At 43.7% G+C, this 16,165-nt stretch overlaps 2 protein-coding genes across 4 annotated transcripts in view; one reads left to right on the forward strand and one right to left on the reverse strand.

Moving 5' to 3' along the window:
- The first annotated feature begins 6,712 nt into the window (after positions 1-6,712).
- Positions 6,713-13,793, forward strand: kiaa0895l. Its single transcript, XM_060070934.1, has 7 exons — positions 6,713-6,914; positions 7,381-8,189; positions 8,404-8,547; positions 8,978-9,110; positions 9,935-10,240; positions 10,687-10,784; positions 11,762-13,793. Exons 2-7 carry the CDS (start codon positions 7,428-7,430, stop codon positions 11,921-11,923), a joined length of 1,605 nt encoding a protein of 534 aa, XP_059926917.1. The 5' UTR covers positions 6,713-6,914; positions 7,381-7,427; the 3' UTR covers positions 11,924-13,793.
- Positions 13,794-14,088: 295 nt separating this feature from the next.
- The window catches only part of LOC132471712 (casein kinase II subunit alpha'-like), a 9,925-nt gene continuing 7,848 nt past the window's right edge, over positions 14,089-16,165 (reverse strand). For all 3 annotated transcript variants that reach the window (XM_060070944.1, XM_060070943.1, XM_060070942.1), the window contains 2 exons: positions 15,515-15,602; positions 14,089-14,588 (listed from right to left, as the gene is read on the reverse strand). In XM_060070944.1, the coding sequence (XP_059926927.1) occupies positions 15,529-15,602 (74 nt within the window). In that variant the 3' untranslated portion in view covers positions 14,089-14,588; positions 15,515-15,528. The remainder of the gene's footprint in view (positions 14,589-15,514; positions 15,603-16,165) is intronic.

Genomic DNA, 16,165 nt, shown 5'->3' on the forward strand with positions numbered 1-16,165 from the left:
CTAGGCCTACTTTAAAATGGAAAATGTCAAATTAATCGTTTCAACTCGATTATACGAGTTTGGAGATCGTTTGACCCCAAAATTGATATCGCGATCGAAATTCGATTAATTGCACAGCCCAACTGCTGTGTTTGTTGATGATAGCAAAGAATGTAACTGATTGGCTACATTTAGATCATATTAATTCGATAACATTTAATAGGCCTACATAAAAGGTTTCAAATATTTTCAGAGGCAAAACTTAAAACAAAGCGCAGGCTTCATTACAAAAACTGCCCGGCGTCTAACACGTTCCTCAAATAAATAAGCAGAAGCCTATAATTACATGTGGTAGGCTATACAGCCAAGCCAGTACGGTTGTGGCATGGCACCATGGACATAATAAAGGATGGACCACAGACTGGAAAATTGCCGCCCATTCATTCCTATACAAACTGCTCAGTGGCGCAGGGTAACATACAGGAGCGATTTGCTTCCGCGTTATGGGGCCAAGACACGTGACCTAGTCCGTGACGTACCGGATGCAGAGATCTTCTTCTTCTTCTAGTTTAGTGGAGGATCATAGTTTTTCCCCATATACCGCCACCTACTGGACTACTACACAGGAGTTTGTGACAAGGACGTTGGCAAATGATACTTTAAATCATAAAAATAAATTCAAAGAAAAAACCAAACTAACGAAACAAAATAAACAAAATAAAACAAACTAACAAAAGAAATGAATAAATAAAAATAAAAAATATATATACTTAAGGTTAAATTCTTCTAATTAGGTTAGTATCTTTTAGCTAATTTATCAGCAATTTCATTGCTTTTTTTTATTGTAACACTTGGTTCAAATCCTATTTCTTACACATGCAGCCATTTGGACACCATTCTATGATAGCTGATAACCAAGGTACACACTGTAATACTATAATCAAGAGGACATACAGGCAGTTCAAATAAAAAGAGATAGAACTTTATTGATCTGGAAACTTGATCTGAAATAATACCATAGTAACATAGTAAACGTATGTAGGCCTAAAAAATTCAGTTCAATGTTATTGTTTAAGAAACAGATTCCTTCCAACTAACTATTTACGAAAAATGCAATCAATAATTTATAGAAAAGTAAATGTTTACATATCGACCAGCAACGAAGTTGGAGTAGCCTACCCAAATAATGAATTGTAATACACCAACATTGTCAACTGTCATACATAGCTAACCATAACCCTGTCATACATAGCTAAACAAGCAAATGAAAATGAAATACCTACCAACGCAACTGAAATGTTAATATTAGACAATTAACAATATTATGAAAATTACGTAGGTCTCCCATAATCATTCAGGTAATCAATACGTCCGTGCCTGTTACAGCTATTTCAATGATATGTGTGTTATATATCCGTGTTCAACGCCATTCATGTTAAGTAAAAGGACAAATCTCAGACTTTGAAAGTTAATGGAGTTAATGGAAGTTAATTCGGAATTTGATTTAATTCGGAAGTTAATGGACCCGTGCACTTCAAAATAGGTCCATAGCAAGGAGCCGTTTGTTTCAGTACGACTCCTTTCAGCTGCCCACCCAACATAAACTGCTAATAAAACGCTTGAGGAGGCGTTTTGAAAAGAAAAAACATACATTTTTTTAGAACAGGGTAGAAATATAATTATGAGCCTTTGATTGATATCCAGACATTTTTTGCGGACACACAATCCTGTTCCCCACTTGTATTGGAGTGGACGGCGATATCTACTTCTGGGCCACATGAAATGACGGACCCCCGTCCACAGCCAGCTTAAACAGCTGCAATACCAGGCTTGGCCTCTGAGCACTGGTGGATTGCGGAAGTATGGGCCTATCCTGGGGGCCTACAAAAAGCCAACGGATTTTGGATTATTATAAATTGAAACAATTTATTAAATAAATATTTGTGAGATGTCATTACTCATTTGTGAGATGAGTTTGCTTCCTATTTATGTCGAGTATACACCCCTACTGTCCACAAGCATCCCCCCCATATGGATTTGGAGAATTGTTGCCACGTCCCAGTGGTGGAGGTATCATATATATGAAAGAGGGCATTCAATTATACTATAATGATCAATTAGGAGGCCGAAGCCCTAAAGGAAGTGATGCAATAGGTGACTGAGGGTCAACATTTGAGAACCCCTTTTATCAAAGGGGGTCTCAAAGGACTCATACGCTTCAACAGCGGCTGCAGCAGAAGTGTTGAGACGAAAGATGATAGACATTTATAGAATATTCCCATTCACATGATTCTTTGCACGACCTGCAGGTTGGAGAGACTGAAATAACCCCCAAAATGAGTAATAATGTAAAAGCAGCCAAGTCCCACAAATTGCTTGAACTATTTATTTCATTCCATTGTTTCGTTGATATGCATTATTGAAAAGTTTCAAGCATATGGATTTAATGCAATATCCACAAACAGTTCAAAATGGTTCCATGAAATGTCTTGTTTATTGTATTAACCAGTTCATTTCTCTTTTGTGAAAGTCACCAAAAGTTGAAAAAAGTTAAACGCAAGGTCACAGGCTAACAGTGGAGCTGTGTTGGGAACCAGCAGCCAAGAGCTTCCATGGAAACTTTCTACCCATGTTAAATAGATTTAGTTGGCAGTTCCTTTTCTGCCCATTCTTTTTTAAACTTGTGGAAGCACTTTGCAGTACTTGGAGACACCATTTCTAACGGCAATGGAGCTAGATTCTAAAAATATCAAAAGATGCCCAAAGCAAATACCTTTAACCCATAGTTGTGTTTTATCAAATTAAAAAATTTCAGAATTTCATTGACCACAAATTGAGCAGAAATATTTTGCATACAAATCTTTAAATAGTTTAACCACATTAAGAAAAATACATTCGTTAATTTTTTTTATTAGTGAAGCCACAAGTTTTGCACATTATCCAAACAGAATACCTGAAATGTTGATATTTCAGCCCTTTCGGGTTAAAACAAGAGAAAAGGACAACCTAACAAGAGTGAAAAGTTTGGGTTAGGCGACCTATGGTTCAAAGATGTCCCTGGTCAGGTAGACTAAATAAAAGTGTATTCCCAATTGCTCCAGGACATTCGTGTAATTTACTTGTGAGCGCTCCCTCAAGCCTAGAGAGACATCAGTGTTGAACCACCTGAAAGAGGGTATTTGCCATTAGTATGAGTGACAACATTTCATGGCTATTAATTTAGTTCATTATATTTAGCCGATTTGAATAGACTTTTCTAGCAGGTGAGGCTGTCAAAGAACTAAATATGGAGCAACTACAAAAAGTAAATTTGCAGCATGACCAAATTATTATACATTATATATTGCCTTTGTCACCCTGTAGTCATGCCATCAAATCTGTTGGGCAAAGTAAGTCCCCCTCAAGTCCCCCTAGTTAGAAAATGGAAGAAACCCAGTTAGTCATGTTAATTATTCTGTTACAAATGAAGACTAATACTTTCCACATATTGCGATCCAAGTTACTGGCTGCAGTCTTGGATTTTATAGTTCTATATGAATAGATTCAATTTACTAAACCATTAATCATGCTTCAGAAGAATTAACCTTTCTTGGATGGCAGATCTACCACAAGCCTCCATTGCCACAACCTCCAGATGGCTTACGACCTACGGCAACTCCTCGACTACTGCAAGCCAACAAATTGGCTCTTGCACACCAGACACGCATTTTGCTTTATTTTAGGTTTAAGCATCTTAAAATACCCAAATCATCGCTCCAATACACAAGTCAGCTAATGGCCTACAAGGAAATGCTGAAGCTAGTGTTAGTGATGGCGATAGAAATGGACAAGCTTGCGTGTACAAATATGCACTAGAATTGCAAGGTTCACAGCCCAGTTGCATAAGTGGTCACAAACGTTGGATTGTAAGCAAGGGTAAAAAAAAAAAAAAAAACTTCCCACAAACTAGTCAACATGGTCAATTGAAAGCCTGTACAAAACGACCCTGGAATAGTCAAATGCAGCTTTACTGCGGATGAATTAAGCCAAATTGCATAAACATCCAATGGTAAACAGTATACAAATGCAATCAAGGTTGCACTCACACTAGGCCATCTGGCCGTGGCCGTCGCAACTGTGGCCTGGCCACGGTAGGCTCTTGTACATACGCCATCACGTCGCTAGCATCCAAACAATTCTACCAAACCTTAACCAACTAGTGAAAAATGGAACAAAACTTTAGCACACACCCAGTGACTAATCATCTTGTCCAGGGGTGTTCCAACATGGTTTACCAGAGGGCCTTGTGGACTTAAAGTAAGCTACACATTTGACAGAGACAGCACAGAATGACGTCAAACTAAGCTAATCTACAGGTTACTAGTGCTAGTGCAATTACATGAGCATTTTGCACAATATTTGTACTCCAATGCTACGTAAAGCAGGCTTCTTCAGAAACCCGTAGCCTGCTACATTGAAGGGCAACTGTAACAAATCCTGACCAAGACCGAAAGATGGCTCTGGAAGGCACTACGGCCCACGCAGCAGATTACTGCGTGGACCGTGGTGGCTTCCAGATCAACCCTTCGGTGGACCATTCATACACATGTATTCCGACGATGTTTTGAAGACACTGGAGTCCCATGGCACTAGATTCCTTTGAAGACTAAGTTGGTATGGGGGGGCCCAAAGGGGGCCCCCCCATAGATCTTGTCAGTCATCTAACACCTGTTAAGAAAAACACACACATCACAAGATACAAATCAGCAAAGCTAGGTTAACAAACAGCGGCGACATGCATGTCAAGGTGCAAAGAGCAGGGATACTGATGGCTTGTGTCTGAGGAGACAGCCCAAAAACGTCAACAATTAATAAAGGAAAAAAACTTTTACTCACTGCGGTGGTCTGTTTCGAAGTGCCATGTTGGTAGCAATATTTGTCTGGGCTGTTCAGTCAAATGCCCACAAAAACAAACACGCAACAACGCATACTTTCAGTTTGTATAAAGTGACAATAGTGATCTGCAATTTAGATCGAAAACTTTCAACCCTCACTAAAGTCAACCTCGATTGACACAGGCCGATGCGAAAAGTAAGCCAAACCCATTGTGTTCACCTTATAAAGGGTTGCGTGACAGGTGATCTCAATTAAGAGCTAATCAGAAAGAACACACTGATCAGCCATGAGTGAGACGTTCAAAACGAGGACGAGGATTTAACGGAATTGTTACCATTCAAATTCAAATTTCTTTATTATTGGATAGGGTATGATATCAATGATTTGGGCTTTGAGTAGGCCTATATTTCTTAAATATATTTCTTACATTTTTTCACCCCTTCGCCTTTTGAATATGAAATCTATAATCTCAGCCTCTCTATAATTTGCCCAACACATATTTTATTGTTCAAATAAAATCCCATCCTTATTTTGCCATTCATATTGAATCTTTACTGTCTTTCATTGTACACTGCTTGGCACACCCTGCCAAGGGTAAAACCGATGGGTTATTCCGGAGCCGTTTTTCTTGGTTCATTGGAGTAGGTGGGGCTATGCACGGAGAGTTGACCTCTTTAGGATAATTTGCAAACAAACACAATTAACTATTTACAAGTGCAAAAAAGCCCAAAAGAAAAATCTGATGACCACATGTTTTTTATACTGACAAATGCCTCGGAAGGAAACGTTTTTTACAGATAGCAGGGTTTGTTCTAAATCTAACAGATGCTAAAACACGTTGACATGTTGATACATATTCTCATGTGTGCTACTATCTATTTTTTAGTTGCCCTTAAAGGCACCCAGTGCAACTTTCGAGGCTTAAAAATAAACATTAAATTTCTAGTATTTTTTACACGTAGTAAGTTTCAATAACTCCATACCATTACATACCGACATTTAAGCAGCAAAGATGAGACGTCGTTGTGTGGTGAGAACTGATACAAAATCGATAACAACAACAATGCCGCCATTTTCTTTATTTTTTGTAACCTACAATAAATAAAGCAGGCTTCCAGTCAATGGAAAAATGGCTTCTCCCCACCGGCGATTGTTGTTGTTTACGATTTTCTATCAGTTCTCACCACACAACGACGTCTCATCTTTGCTCCTTGAATGTCGATATGTAATGGTATGGAGTTATTGAAACTTACTACGTGTAAAAAAGACTAGAAATTGAATGTTTATTTTTCATTGAATGTTTACATAAAGTTGCACTGGGTGCCTTTAAATATGCATCAGGTTGTTATTTGAAGTTCTATGAAACAGGAATGTCTGTATCGTCTATTTTATCTCTGTTTGATTTCTTAAACGTATGGCTGAAGCAAACTGTCATTCTTCTCTGCTCTTGGGCCCTGCTGATCGTGTTGTAGGCTTAAGATCTAATGGTCAATGCATGAACAAACCGACACACAGTACAGACATGCCACACTGTTGAAATGTAATATGGATCTTTATCAGAAGTGTTTTTACATTGTTTAATTATCAAATACAATTTTTGATATAAAATGGACGCAAGAAAAGTGCAGCAGTAGGCTACTGCGTCTATTTTTAGGATTTACGTTACTTCCATTGAATTATTGTGAACGGTCAAATGGGCCTATCATGTCTCCTAGACAAGGACAATCAATTACTTTTTCTCCTATCTTTCTAGCCAATCAAATATGTTGTTAGTTATAGAAATGATTTTTGAACTACCCGCCATTGCCTCGGCGCTACGTCAGTACGCTGTGCAAGTGAAGCACGGCGGGACGGTCCCCGCCCCACACACGTCATTTCTTCCAACGCGATCCTCGCTTCCTCACCGGTCCAGGCCCCCAGGCCCAAATCCGCTATCAACACACATAAGACACTATTACACCGGGGATCCTTTACCTCTGACTATGGAATACAATTAGCAGTGAATGAAAGAAAAAATTGACATACCAGTTGTGTGCTTAAGCCCCAGAATACGCTACAAGGTAAAAACAAATCGGTTTATTCTATTCTTGTTTTCACAAGCTCAGTGGGATTTAAGAATAAAAGCAGTTGGTTCCGAGCCGAACCCACTTTCCATATGGTGGACGGTTTATGCTACAACTGTTTTCCTTTGAATTACTGCACCGGTGTCTGCACGTTTGCATGTCGTAAGTGTAAATACAGTGGGTTGTTTTGATTTTAAGGTTGTCGGCTTAAAAACAATGTTGGTTATGCTGGAGCTGTAAACGCCAACATTTTAGATTGGAAAATGTTTACAAATGAGGTTAAAATTCCTTACAAGGACCTAATCCGATATGGCAGTGATTAAGAGTCTTTCTTTAAGCTAATCTTGTTTAAAGAGTTACGGTAAGTGTAAAGATCACCCTGACTGCAACAAACCATGAAGACAAATGAACGAAAAGAATGCACAAAAAAAAAAGGTATTCATCCACGTTGTGTTTCTTGTAGCGTTGGGGCTGTACCTCGGTAGGGCTACCGGTCTTGCTGCCGTGGGGATGGTATTAAACCCTGGCGAGGGCTGTATGGATCAGGCTTCAGGGGATAATGTCGGCAGACGCCAGAGCACCGTGGACCTGTCGGGATCAGGGCAGAGAACGGATCAACCTAAAGTCACCGGCAGATCGCACGCCAAGGGCGCCAACAAGAGTAGCCTCACCAGGAACGAGGCAGCATCCACCAATGGACTCCTGGCACCTAATGAAGCCTTGGATGATCCCCAGCTCCGAACGGCAGAGAAGAAGCCCAGCAGGGGCCGGTCCAGCCCCAGACCCCTGCTCCGACGGCCCCTCAGCCTGGACATGACGGCGCCGCCGCCGCCGCGCATTCGAGGGTCCCTGGAGACGGCGACGGCTGACCGACGGGCCGTCCAGCCCCCCTGGCGCAGCGGGCCGGTCCCGCCGGCGCCCCCCACGCGGAGCCTCACCAGCCCCAGCCTGAACCCTGGCGGGTGGATGCGGCGCAGCGAGAGCTCCTGCTCCGTCAACAAATCCCTGGGACTCCGGGCTAGCACGGGACGCATGCGGCCCGCCACCTCCCTGCCACACATCCCCAAGGGGCCCCTGGGTGGCGGGGGCCCGCTGGCCTCGGGGCCCAGGCCCTGCCTGCTGGTGGCCCTCCGGCCCCTCAACCTGGAGCAGGAGAGGCAGGCCTTCTTCCAGGCGGACTATAAGTACGAGCCTCAGTTTGAGTACTCCCAGCCCGAGCCGAGCAGCGTGCTGGAGAAATACAAGGAAGGGTCCGGACTCTTTCTGCAGCAGGTAGGGAGCCATCTCCCCTCCTATTTTGAGGAATTTGTGGAAAGACACTGTGACACCTGAAACCTGGTCTCTCTCTCTCTCTCTCTCTCTCTCTCTCTCTCTCTCTCTCTCTCTCTCTTTCCCCTCCCTCTCCCCCTCTCCCCCTCTCTCTCTCTCTCTCTCTCTCTCTCTCTCTCTCTCTCTCTCTCTCTCTCTCTCTCTCTCTCTCTCTCAGGCAGTCGGAATCATGGAATGTGTTCTCCGGAAGTTCGAGTCCTATGAGAACTTTGAGGAGGTGACGGGTGGCAGCGTCCTACCCAAGAGTCGAGTGTGGGCGGCCGTGCGCAAATATCTGCAGAAGGAGCACTGCGTAGGAGAGGTGAGCCCTGTGTGGGAAGTTTGGGAATCAGGCAGGTATAAAATAGTCATTACTACAGCTTCCATTCATTATCACTCTTCCGTACCATTATCGCGAATGGTGTTATCATCCATAGTGATATATATTTATAATATATAATGATCATCTACTTATCTATCTACTTATAATACATTTATGAATTGGGTATAATCCAAGGAAACAGCCTGAATAATTCCATCCATCTATGGCAGGATGTCCTATTAATTGTTACACGATAATACACGTATAACAACAGTTTATTTCTGAAGTGCTTTCCCATGAGGCTCCAAGACCCTCCGTATCCAAATAAAGTGTTAAAGACATGTTTGAGATGACCCCACAAACACCAGGAAGAATCCATTGCAGAGAGCTCCATCCGGAGATGTATGACGGTGAAGGATGTGCTCCCCAGGTGGTGGTGTGCCTGTCTGAGGAGCTCCTCTCTCAGGCCGTGATGATGGTGGAGAGATGTCGACCCACGCTGACCATCAACCTGGGAGGCGCGCGACAGCACTGGCTGGAGGGCATGCTGAGGCACGAGATAGGTGCGCTTCCATTGGATGGGCGAACCCCAGGAGCTCATCGGGGTGGAGCGCGTAGCCTATAGGTCCAGTCCTGATCGCAGCGACCTGGGTCCGACTCCCACCCGTGGTCCTTGGCTGCATGTCCTCCCCTCTATCTCCCATACCTTCCTGTCTATCTCCCTCTATAACAAAGCATAAAAATGCAAAAATAAATAAACCTCAGGGGCTTCGACCTGGCCCTGGAAACGACATGAGTCGGCCGAGAGTTCACGGCAAACAGGCTGTATTTATATTTTGTATTTTGTCCTATTTTAAGGTTCATCTTATCTTATTTAGCGTCAAAAATGCCTAAATCAAATAGAAGACTGAGGCAGATTGTGATCATGGAATGTGAAAAGCACTGATTGGCTTAGGATCAAGCCAATGAGGCACAGTGAATCAGCAGCGTTAGCAGAACAGAGTGAGATAGATACATTTTGCCCAAGTATGACTAAAGGCTAATTTATGGTTCCACCTCTACGCAACGCAATGACCACGCAGACGCTTTGACGCAGTCTTGAACCTGTTTTGGTTCTGCATCGGGTTTTAGTGAGCGGACCAATCACAGCCCTTGCTGCTGCGTCACCTCGACGCAAGGTTCACAATTTTGGGAGGCGCACGTCAGGCCCTTGCGTTTGACGCAAGGAGGGTCCGCAAGGACGTAACGGGTCCGTAAACCCCCTTGCGGTGCGTCGACGTTGAACCAGTCTTTAGGCCGTCCTGCTATGAGGCTACCGATTCGCGCCTGAACTAATCTCTGAGTTTATTCCTCCCGTCGTGTCGCACGCTCCGTTCTCCTGTCAAAGGCACCCACTACCTGCGCGGGGTGAACAACAACCTGCAGCCGTGGAGCACGGCGGTGGGCAGGAAGCAGTTCGGCCTGAAGCCGGCCAACCCCACGGAGGAGGGCCTGGCCAGCCTGCACAGTGTGCTGCTGAGGAAGCAGCCCTACCTGTGGCGCGCGGCCCTGCTCTACTACACCGTGTACCACGCCGCCTCCATGAGCTTCAGCCAGCTCTTCGGCCACATCGCCCGCTTCGTCCAGGACCCGGCCGTGCGCTGGGAGTACTGCCTGCGTGCCAAGAGGGGACAGATGGACACGTCGCAGCCAGGTGACACGCACGCACGCACGCACGCACGCACAAACAGGTCTGGAATAATGACCGGCGTTCTATACATTATCCGGCTTATTATACGGCTACTTGCCAAAATGAAAGAATAACTTCACACAGTGTGTCTTTTTAGAATTTATTTGTTACCATTCTTGGTGTTGATCCGCAGCAAAATAGTTTTCCAAAGACGTTGACGTCGATTAGCAACCAAATACATTTGGGTTGATAAGTTACCGTGATACGAAAGACGTGAATCAGAGGCAAAAAATCCACTTTACTTGACAGAGGTCAATAATGCTTAGCAACGGTCAATTAGCCAAAAGTAATTGACGTTGGGAAGCCCATTCAAGTGAAGGGAGCATTCTACAGCATTAAGAAGAGCCGTGTATGTATGAACCATAAATATTGAGTTAATAACTGACTTATGCATCATGGCCATTCGTTAGGGTGTTTCAGCAAAGACCAGGTCTACCTGGACGGGATCCTCAGGATTCTTCGACACCGGCGGACCATCGACTTCAAAATGTTAACCTCCTTAGGCAAGGTGAGTCTCGTGTCAACCGATCATAAAGTGTACGCCTTGTTCACACTACATGTGTCCGTCGACGGATCTCATTGACCTTGCATGGGACACTCGCGAAATGGATTGTGGGTCCATCCGTTCTGTCGGCTCCATGGCCCGAGTCAAAAAGTTGGAACTTTTCAGGCAGCGCCGAATCCTTTGGCCAATCAGACTGCGTTATGCAAATATATGCAAGGACACTGTCCAATGAAATTGCCATTGTAATACAACCCGGAAAAACACATGGATACGTCAAAGATCCCCCATCCGTCGACGGACGCATGTAGCGTGAACAAGGCGTTACTCTTCGTGCCCACTGCACCGTCAGTCAACGGACGTGGGAAGGCGTGGCTGACTGATGGGGGAGTAGTCTTTGCAGAGGCATCCGTCAGCCAATCAAATCGCTTCGCCAGGTTCTTCCCGCTTCTTCCGATGCAAGATGACCCGCTTTCCCGCTTTCCAGTACCGTCAGAGCCCGAGTCGCGTCACAGTGCTTAAATTTGCATACGCGATCTGATTGGATGACGGATCCGTCGCTGCCTAAAAAGTTAAACCTTTTTCAACTTTTTGACAGAGCCGAAGGCTCCAACGGAACGGACGGATCCACAATGCATTGCGCGTCCGTCCCCATTCAAAGTCAATGGGGACCAGTCAACGGACGGAGGTAGTGGGCACGAGGCGTCAGGGTAGCGCAGGACGTAGGGCGGGTTGGCTGAGGGTCGAGGTGTCCCTGAGCAAGACACCTCAACCCTAACTGCTCCCGACGAGCTGGCTGTCCCTTTGCATGGTTGACTCCGCCGTCGCTGTGTGAATGTGTGTATGAATGGGTGAATGTCAGGCAGTATTGTAAAACGCTTTGAATAAAAGCACTACATAAATGCAGTCCATTTACCATGTCATGACGATGACGATGACGATGGTGATGGTGATGATGATGATGATGATGATGGGCGCACCAGGTGTCCTTCGAAGACGTGGACAGGCTGCGACCCTTGGCCGTGCTTCGTAGGACCAGGATCCCACACTTCATGCAGGACCCCGAACGATACCTGCAGCACCTGGACAACATCGTGGCCGCGAACGAGCTGGACGACGAGGAGCTGCAACAGCTCCTACCCTGAACGCCCTGCTACACACACAGACACCTTCACTCTTCCCCTGCCTGCAGCACACACACACACACACACACACACACACACACACACACACACACTCACCTCACTCTCCCCCCTCCACACACAAAGATACACACACACGCACAAATACACACCTTCACTCTTCCCCCCTGCAGCACACACACACACACACACACACACCTTCACTCTCCCCCCTGCAACGCACACACCTTCAATCTTTCCCCTACATACACGCACGCACACACACACACACACCCCTTCACTCTCCCCCCTGCAACACCTGAGCTAAGTGGCTCACCTGCAGCCGTACAAAGGTCTGTTTTATTTATTTTTTTAAAGGAAGGTATCCAATTGTATTGGGAGTAGATTTTGATATCCAACGGAAATATCGTTATCGTATTTAACCAATGCTTGTATGGGCGCCTTGAAAAAGAAAAAAAAAAAAACTTGAATTGTACGAACCACGGGGCAGATACACAAATCACCTCTATCTACATTTCAAATGATTATCATGTGTCTTATGCATGTCAGTGTCTCCCTTTTCCTTTTTGCATACAAGTATTTTACAAGTGCCCGTCCACTCCCGCCTTGACACTCCCTATGAAATTACCTCAATACTCTTCCACTATATATGTACTTTTCAGCCACACAGTATTAATATATGTAACGCCTATACAGCACAATAATACTATTGTGTCTTGTAATGTTCTTTTTTTTTGCATTCATTAGCATATCATTATTTATGCAATTATTATTTTTTTATATTCATTTGTGTTTTACTAAGAAAATGATTGAATGTCAATGGTATTAGCTTTATACCGGACCTTTTAGTCAAGAACCGTTTTTTTATGCCTTAGGGTGTTTGAATTTGCAAAAAAGGGCACCAAGGATCCATCAGTTTCAGGTGGTCAACTGAGACCCAGAATCTCTAAAACAAGAAGTGCCAGTGGACTCAGTGTCTTAGAAACCTATCCCTGGGCTTATTTTCTTAAAGCTTTGAGAGTTACCAATACCATGATCAGGTCTTCTAAGGGTCCTTGGTGGTCTTTCGTATCGATGCTACTGTATTGTGATGCACCCGTTCAGGCTTCCCTTGCGCTGCAACCAAACTTGTTTGTCTCCGAGCCACGAAGGCTTCTTAAATGAACTCTTAGCCTAATACCACTTGCAGCGCTAGGCGGCTAATCACCATAGCTTAGCCTCATTCGTCCTATGTGCGTTTCAGCCTCATTCTTGCCTGTGCCCTGATACACAGGGAGAAGAACGCAGGGTGCGGTGGGCGTGCCTTTGATGGGTGTCAAACTCATCTGCTGTAGCCAGTATTTGTATTAGAAGGCGGCTTTTTTTGAAGTGTTTATCATTTATTATACATTATTGTATGTCAATGCATTTGTTTTGGTGGCGTGGGCCTAGAGGTGTTCAGTCTTCTAGTTTGTATGCGTTGGCACAACATGACTAAGAAACAAAACTCTCGGCCAACTTATTAATTAAAAATGATTAAATTTTGCATACAAATTGACTTTCAAATGTGAAAGCCATTCCTGTTATCGATTTCCAATATTTGCACTAGAGAATTCTGCTTTGTTTACAAGGAAACCCTATATTGGTAAGCAGATACAAATTTGTATTCACCAAAGTCGAATTGAGGTGACCTCAATTTAGAAAGACATAAGACTAAGCCCAGTACGACCTTAACAAATGCACCCATTCGTATTGCACATATGATGCACCGTTTGTTCTGGAAGCCATGTATTCCAAATGCATTTCTTTCAAAAAATAAACTGTGAATCTGGTGTCATTAACAACCTAACACTTTTCATTTAGTCTTAATAAAAATAAAAGATTAAAAAAATAATGTGTTTCCCTGACATAACATATCTATGTACAGTTTTTGGAAAAACAGAAAATGACCCCTGAGATCTACAATATTGTGAATGTATTCAGGATCTAGCTTACACAAGCATTTGTGTAAGCTAGAGCCTAAGCATTTGGTCAAAGCTGTATTAACCGTTCCACACATGCTTAAGGTTAAGCACAAGTAATGTAGCGTTACCTTTCAAGGATTCCTCTGGAACAACAGCTATATACAATGAAGTTCATCCAAGTCATTCCAAGCGATTAGTCCAGTCATTAACAACAACCGCAGCATCTTGAATTTAAATAAAAATGGTTTATTCTCTTTCAATATAGCATATATTCTATCCATAGCAGAAAAGAGCCTCCATGCCACTCAGTGCTATATACCTGGAACTCAATCTCAGGTCACCACAGCGTCAAAATGACGAACACACACACACGCACACACAGCCTACAGTACAACACTGGTTTGATACAGAACCAACATCGGTCAACAGTCCAACAACTTTGCTCATTTTAAAAACAGGGTTTGGGTACTGGAGAAGGGGTATTTTGGGCCGGGGGGGGGGGGGGGGGGTGGGTAGGGTGGAGTAGGGGGCACCTCAAAGCGCATATCTGATGCATTTGTGGCAGGGACCAAACAGCATCGATGCCCTGGTTTTGTCAGGGGGTTTAAGAGTTTTATCCATGTGTTTTGTGTGTGTTGCAAATTGACATCTTGCTCCAGTATGGCTGTTGTGGAGGCAGAGGTTTCTGCCACAAAAAGGTCACGTTGAGGTAACAAAGGTTCTCTCTGAAATAAGATTGTAGAGGGACAAAAAAACAAAATTAGACCATTATTATTATTATTATTATAACAATTATGGCCATTATTGCTTGGAATTAATTCCCTCTAGGCCATTTTGCACCACGTGCAACATTATCTTTGAAGATACATTATATGTACAATGTATGTCAGTAGAGCATCGCAATCATTTCTAGCAGCATAGAGAATGATAAGAGATTAATAGAATCAGTAAAAGATGATGCAGAACCCTGCCAAATATTGTACCAGGTTTAAAGTGTCAAAAGTGCAAAGTATGCCCTTTCTAAATTTTATATAAACAGGAACTGAACAAAAAGCTGACTGAACAAAAAGCACGACTTAACAAAAAGCTATCGACCAATAAAAGTCAGAAGAGTGATGGATTGAGTACATCTTCTGTAGCCTGTAGAACCATCTTTAGCAGAAATGTTAAGTTGCTCTTCTGCATGGATCCATTTCTGCAAAGCTTAACTATCCGAGAGATTGATGAGCAGTGTCAAAGCTTTTTAATGCAGACCTATCGTTTCCTCATGGTCTCGAATCCTAAGGGAGTCCAAACTTTATTGAGGTTTTGGCCCCTTCTGATGACATACATGGCTTTTGCGTGTCTTTTTTTATAAATGTTTAATAAAATATGTTGTGTTGGCCCATGCAGATAGAGTAACCCAAATAAAGAATTGAGAGAGTACCATGTTATTTTTCTGTGATCCGATAGCAACAGAATAAAAACGTGTTTTTTTTCCAACCCCGAATTTCCAAACCTTTTCATCCGAAACTGTGTGCAATATTCATTTTGATTTATTAGAGGTATACTACAATTCGATTATAGCTCAGATAATACTGTTGCATTTATTTTCATCCACTTTATGGTATCCTTTTTTAGTTGTGTTTGGAACATCTAGTGTGAACAGTACCTCCTTTCTGCTCATCATGTCGCATTCGAGCCACTTATTGCCTTTGTGCCGTCCGTATTAGCATTTGCTTGTTCCTTCAGCACTGGATCTACGGAAACAAGAGACCGGTAGTGTTAACATCTCCAGGGAGTTGCTAACAGAGGTAAGGGTGGTGCTTACATAAGTACGGCTGCTACCAACAGAAGCAAGGTTTCTCGTAACATAAGGGTGCTACCAACAGAAGAAAGGGTGCTACCAACAGACAACAGGGTGCTACCAACAGACAACAGGGTGCTACCAACAGACAACAGGGTGCTACCAACAGACAACAGGGTGCTGCCAACAGACAACAGGGTGCTACCAACAGACAACAGGGTGCTACCAACAGACAACAGGGTGCTACCAACAGACAACAGGGTGCTACCAACAGACAACAGGGTGCTACCAACAGACAACAGGGTGCTACCAACAGACAACAGGGTGCTACCAACAGACAACAGGGTGCTGCCAACAGACAACAGGGTGCTGCCAACAGACAACAGGGTGCTACCAACAGACAACAGGGTGCTACCAACAGACAACAGGGTGCTGCCAACAGAAGAAAGGGTGCTACCAACAGACAACAGGGTGCTACCAACAGACAACAGGGTGCTGCCAACAGAAGAAAGGGTG

This window comes from Gadus macrocephalus, chromosome 14 (assembly GCF_031168955.1).
Source record: "Gadus macrocephalus chromosome 14, ASM3116895v1".
NCBI classification, from domain to species: Eukaryota; Metazoa; Chordata; class Actinopteri; order Gadiformes; family Gadidae; genus Gadus; species Gadus macrocephalus.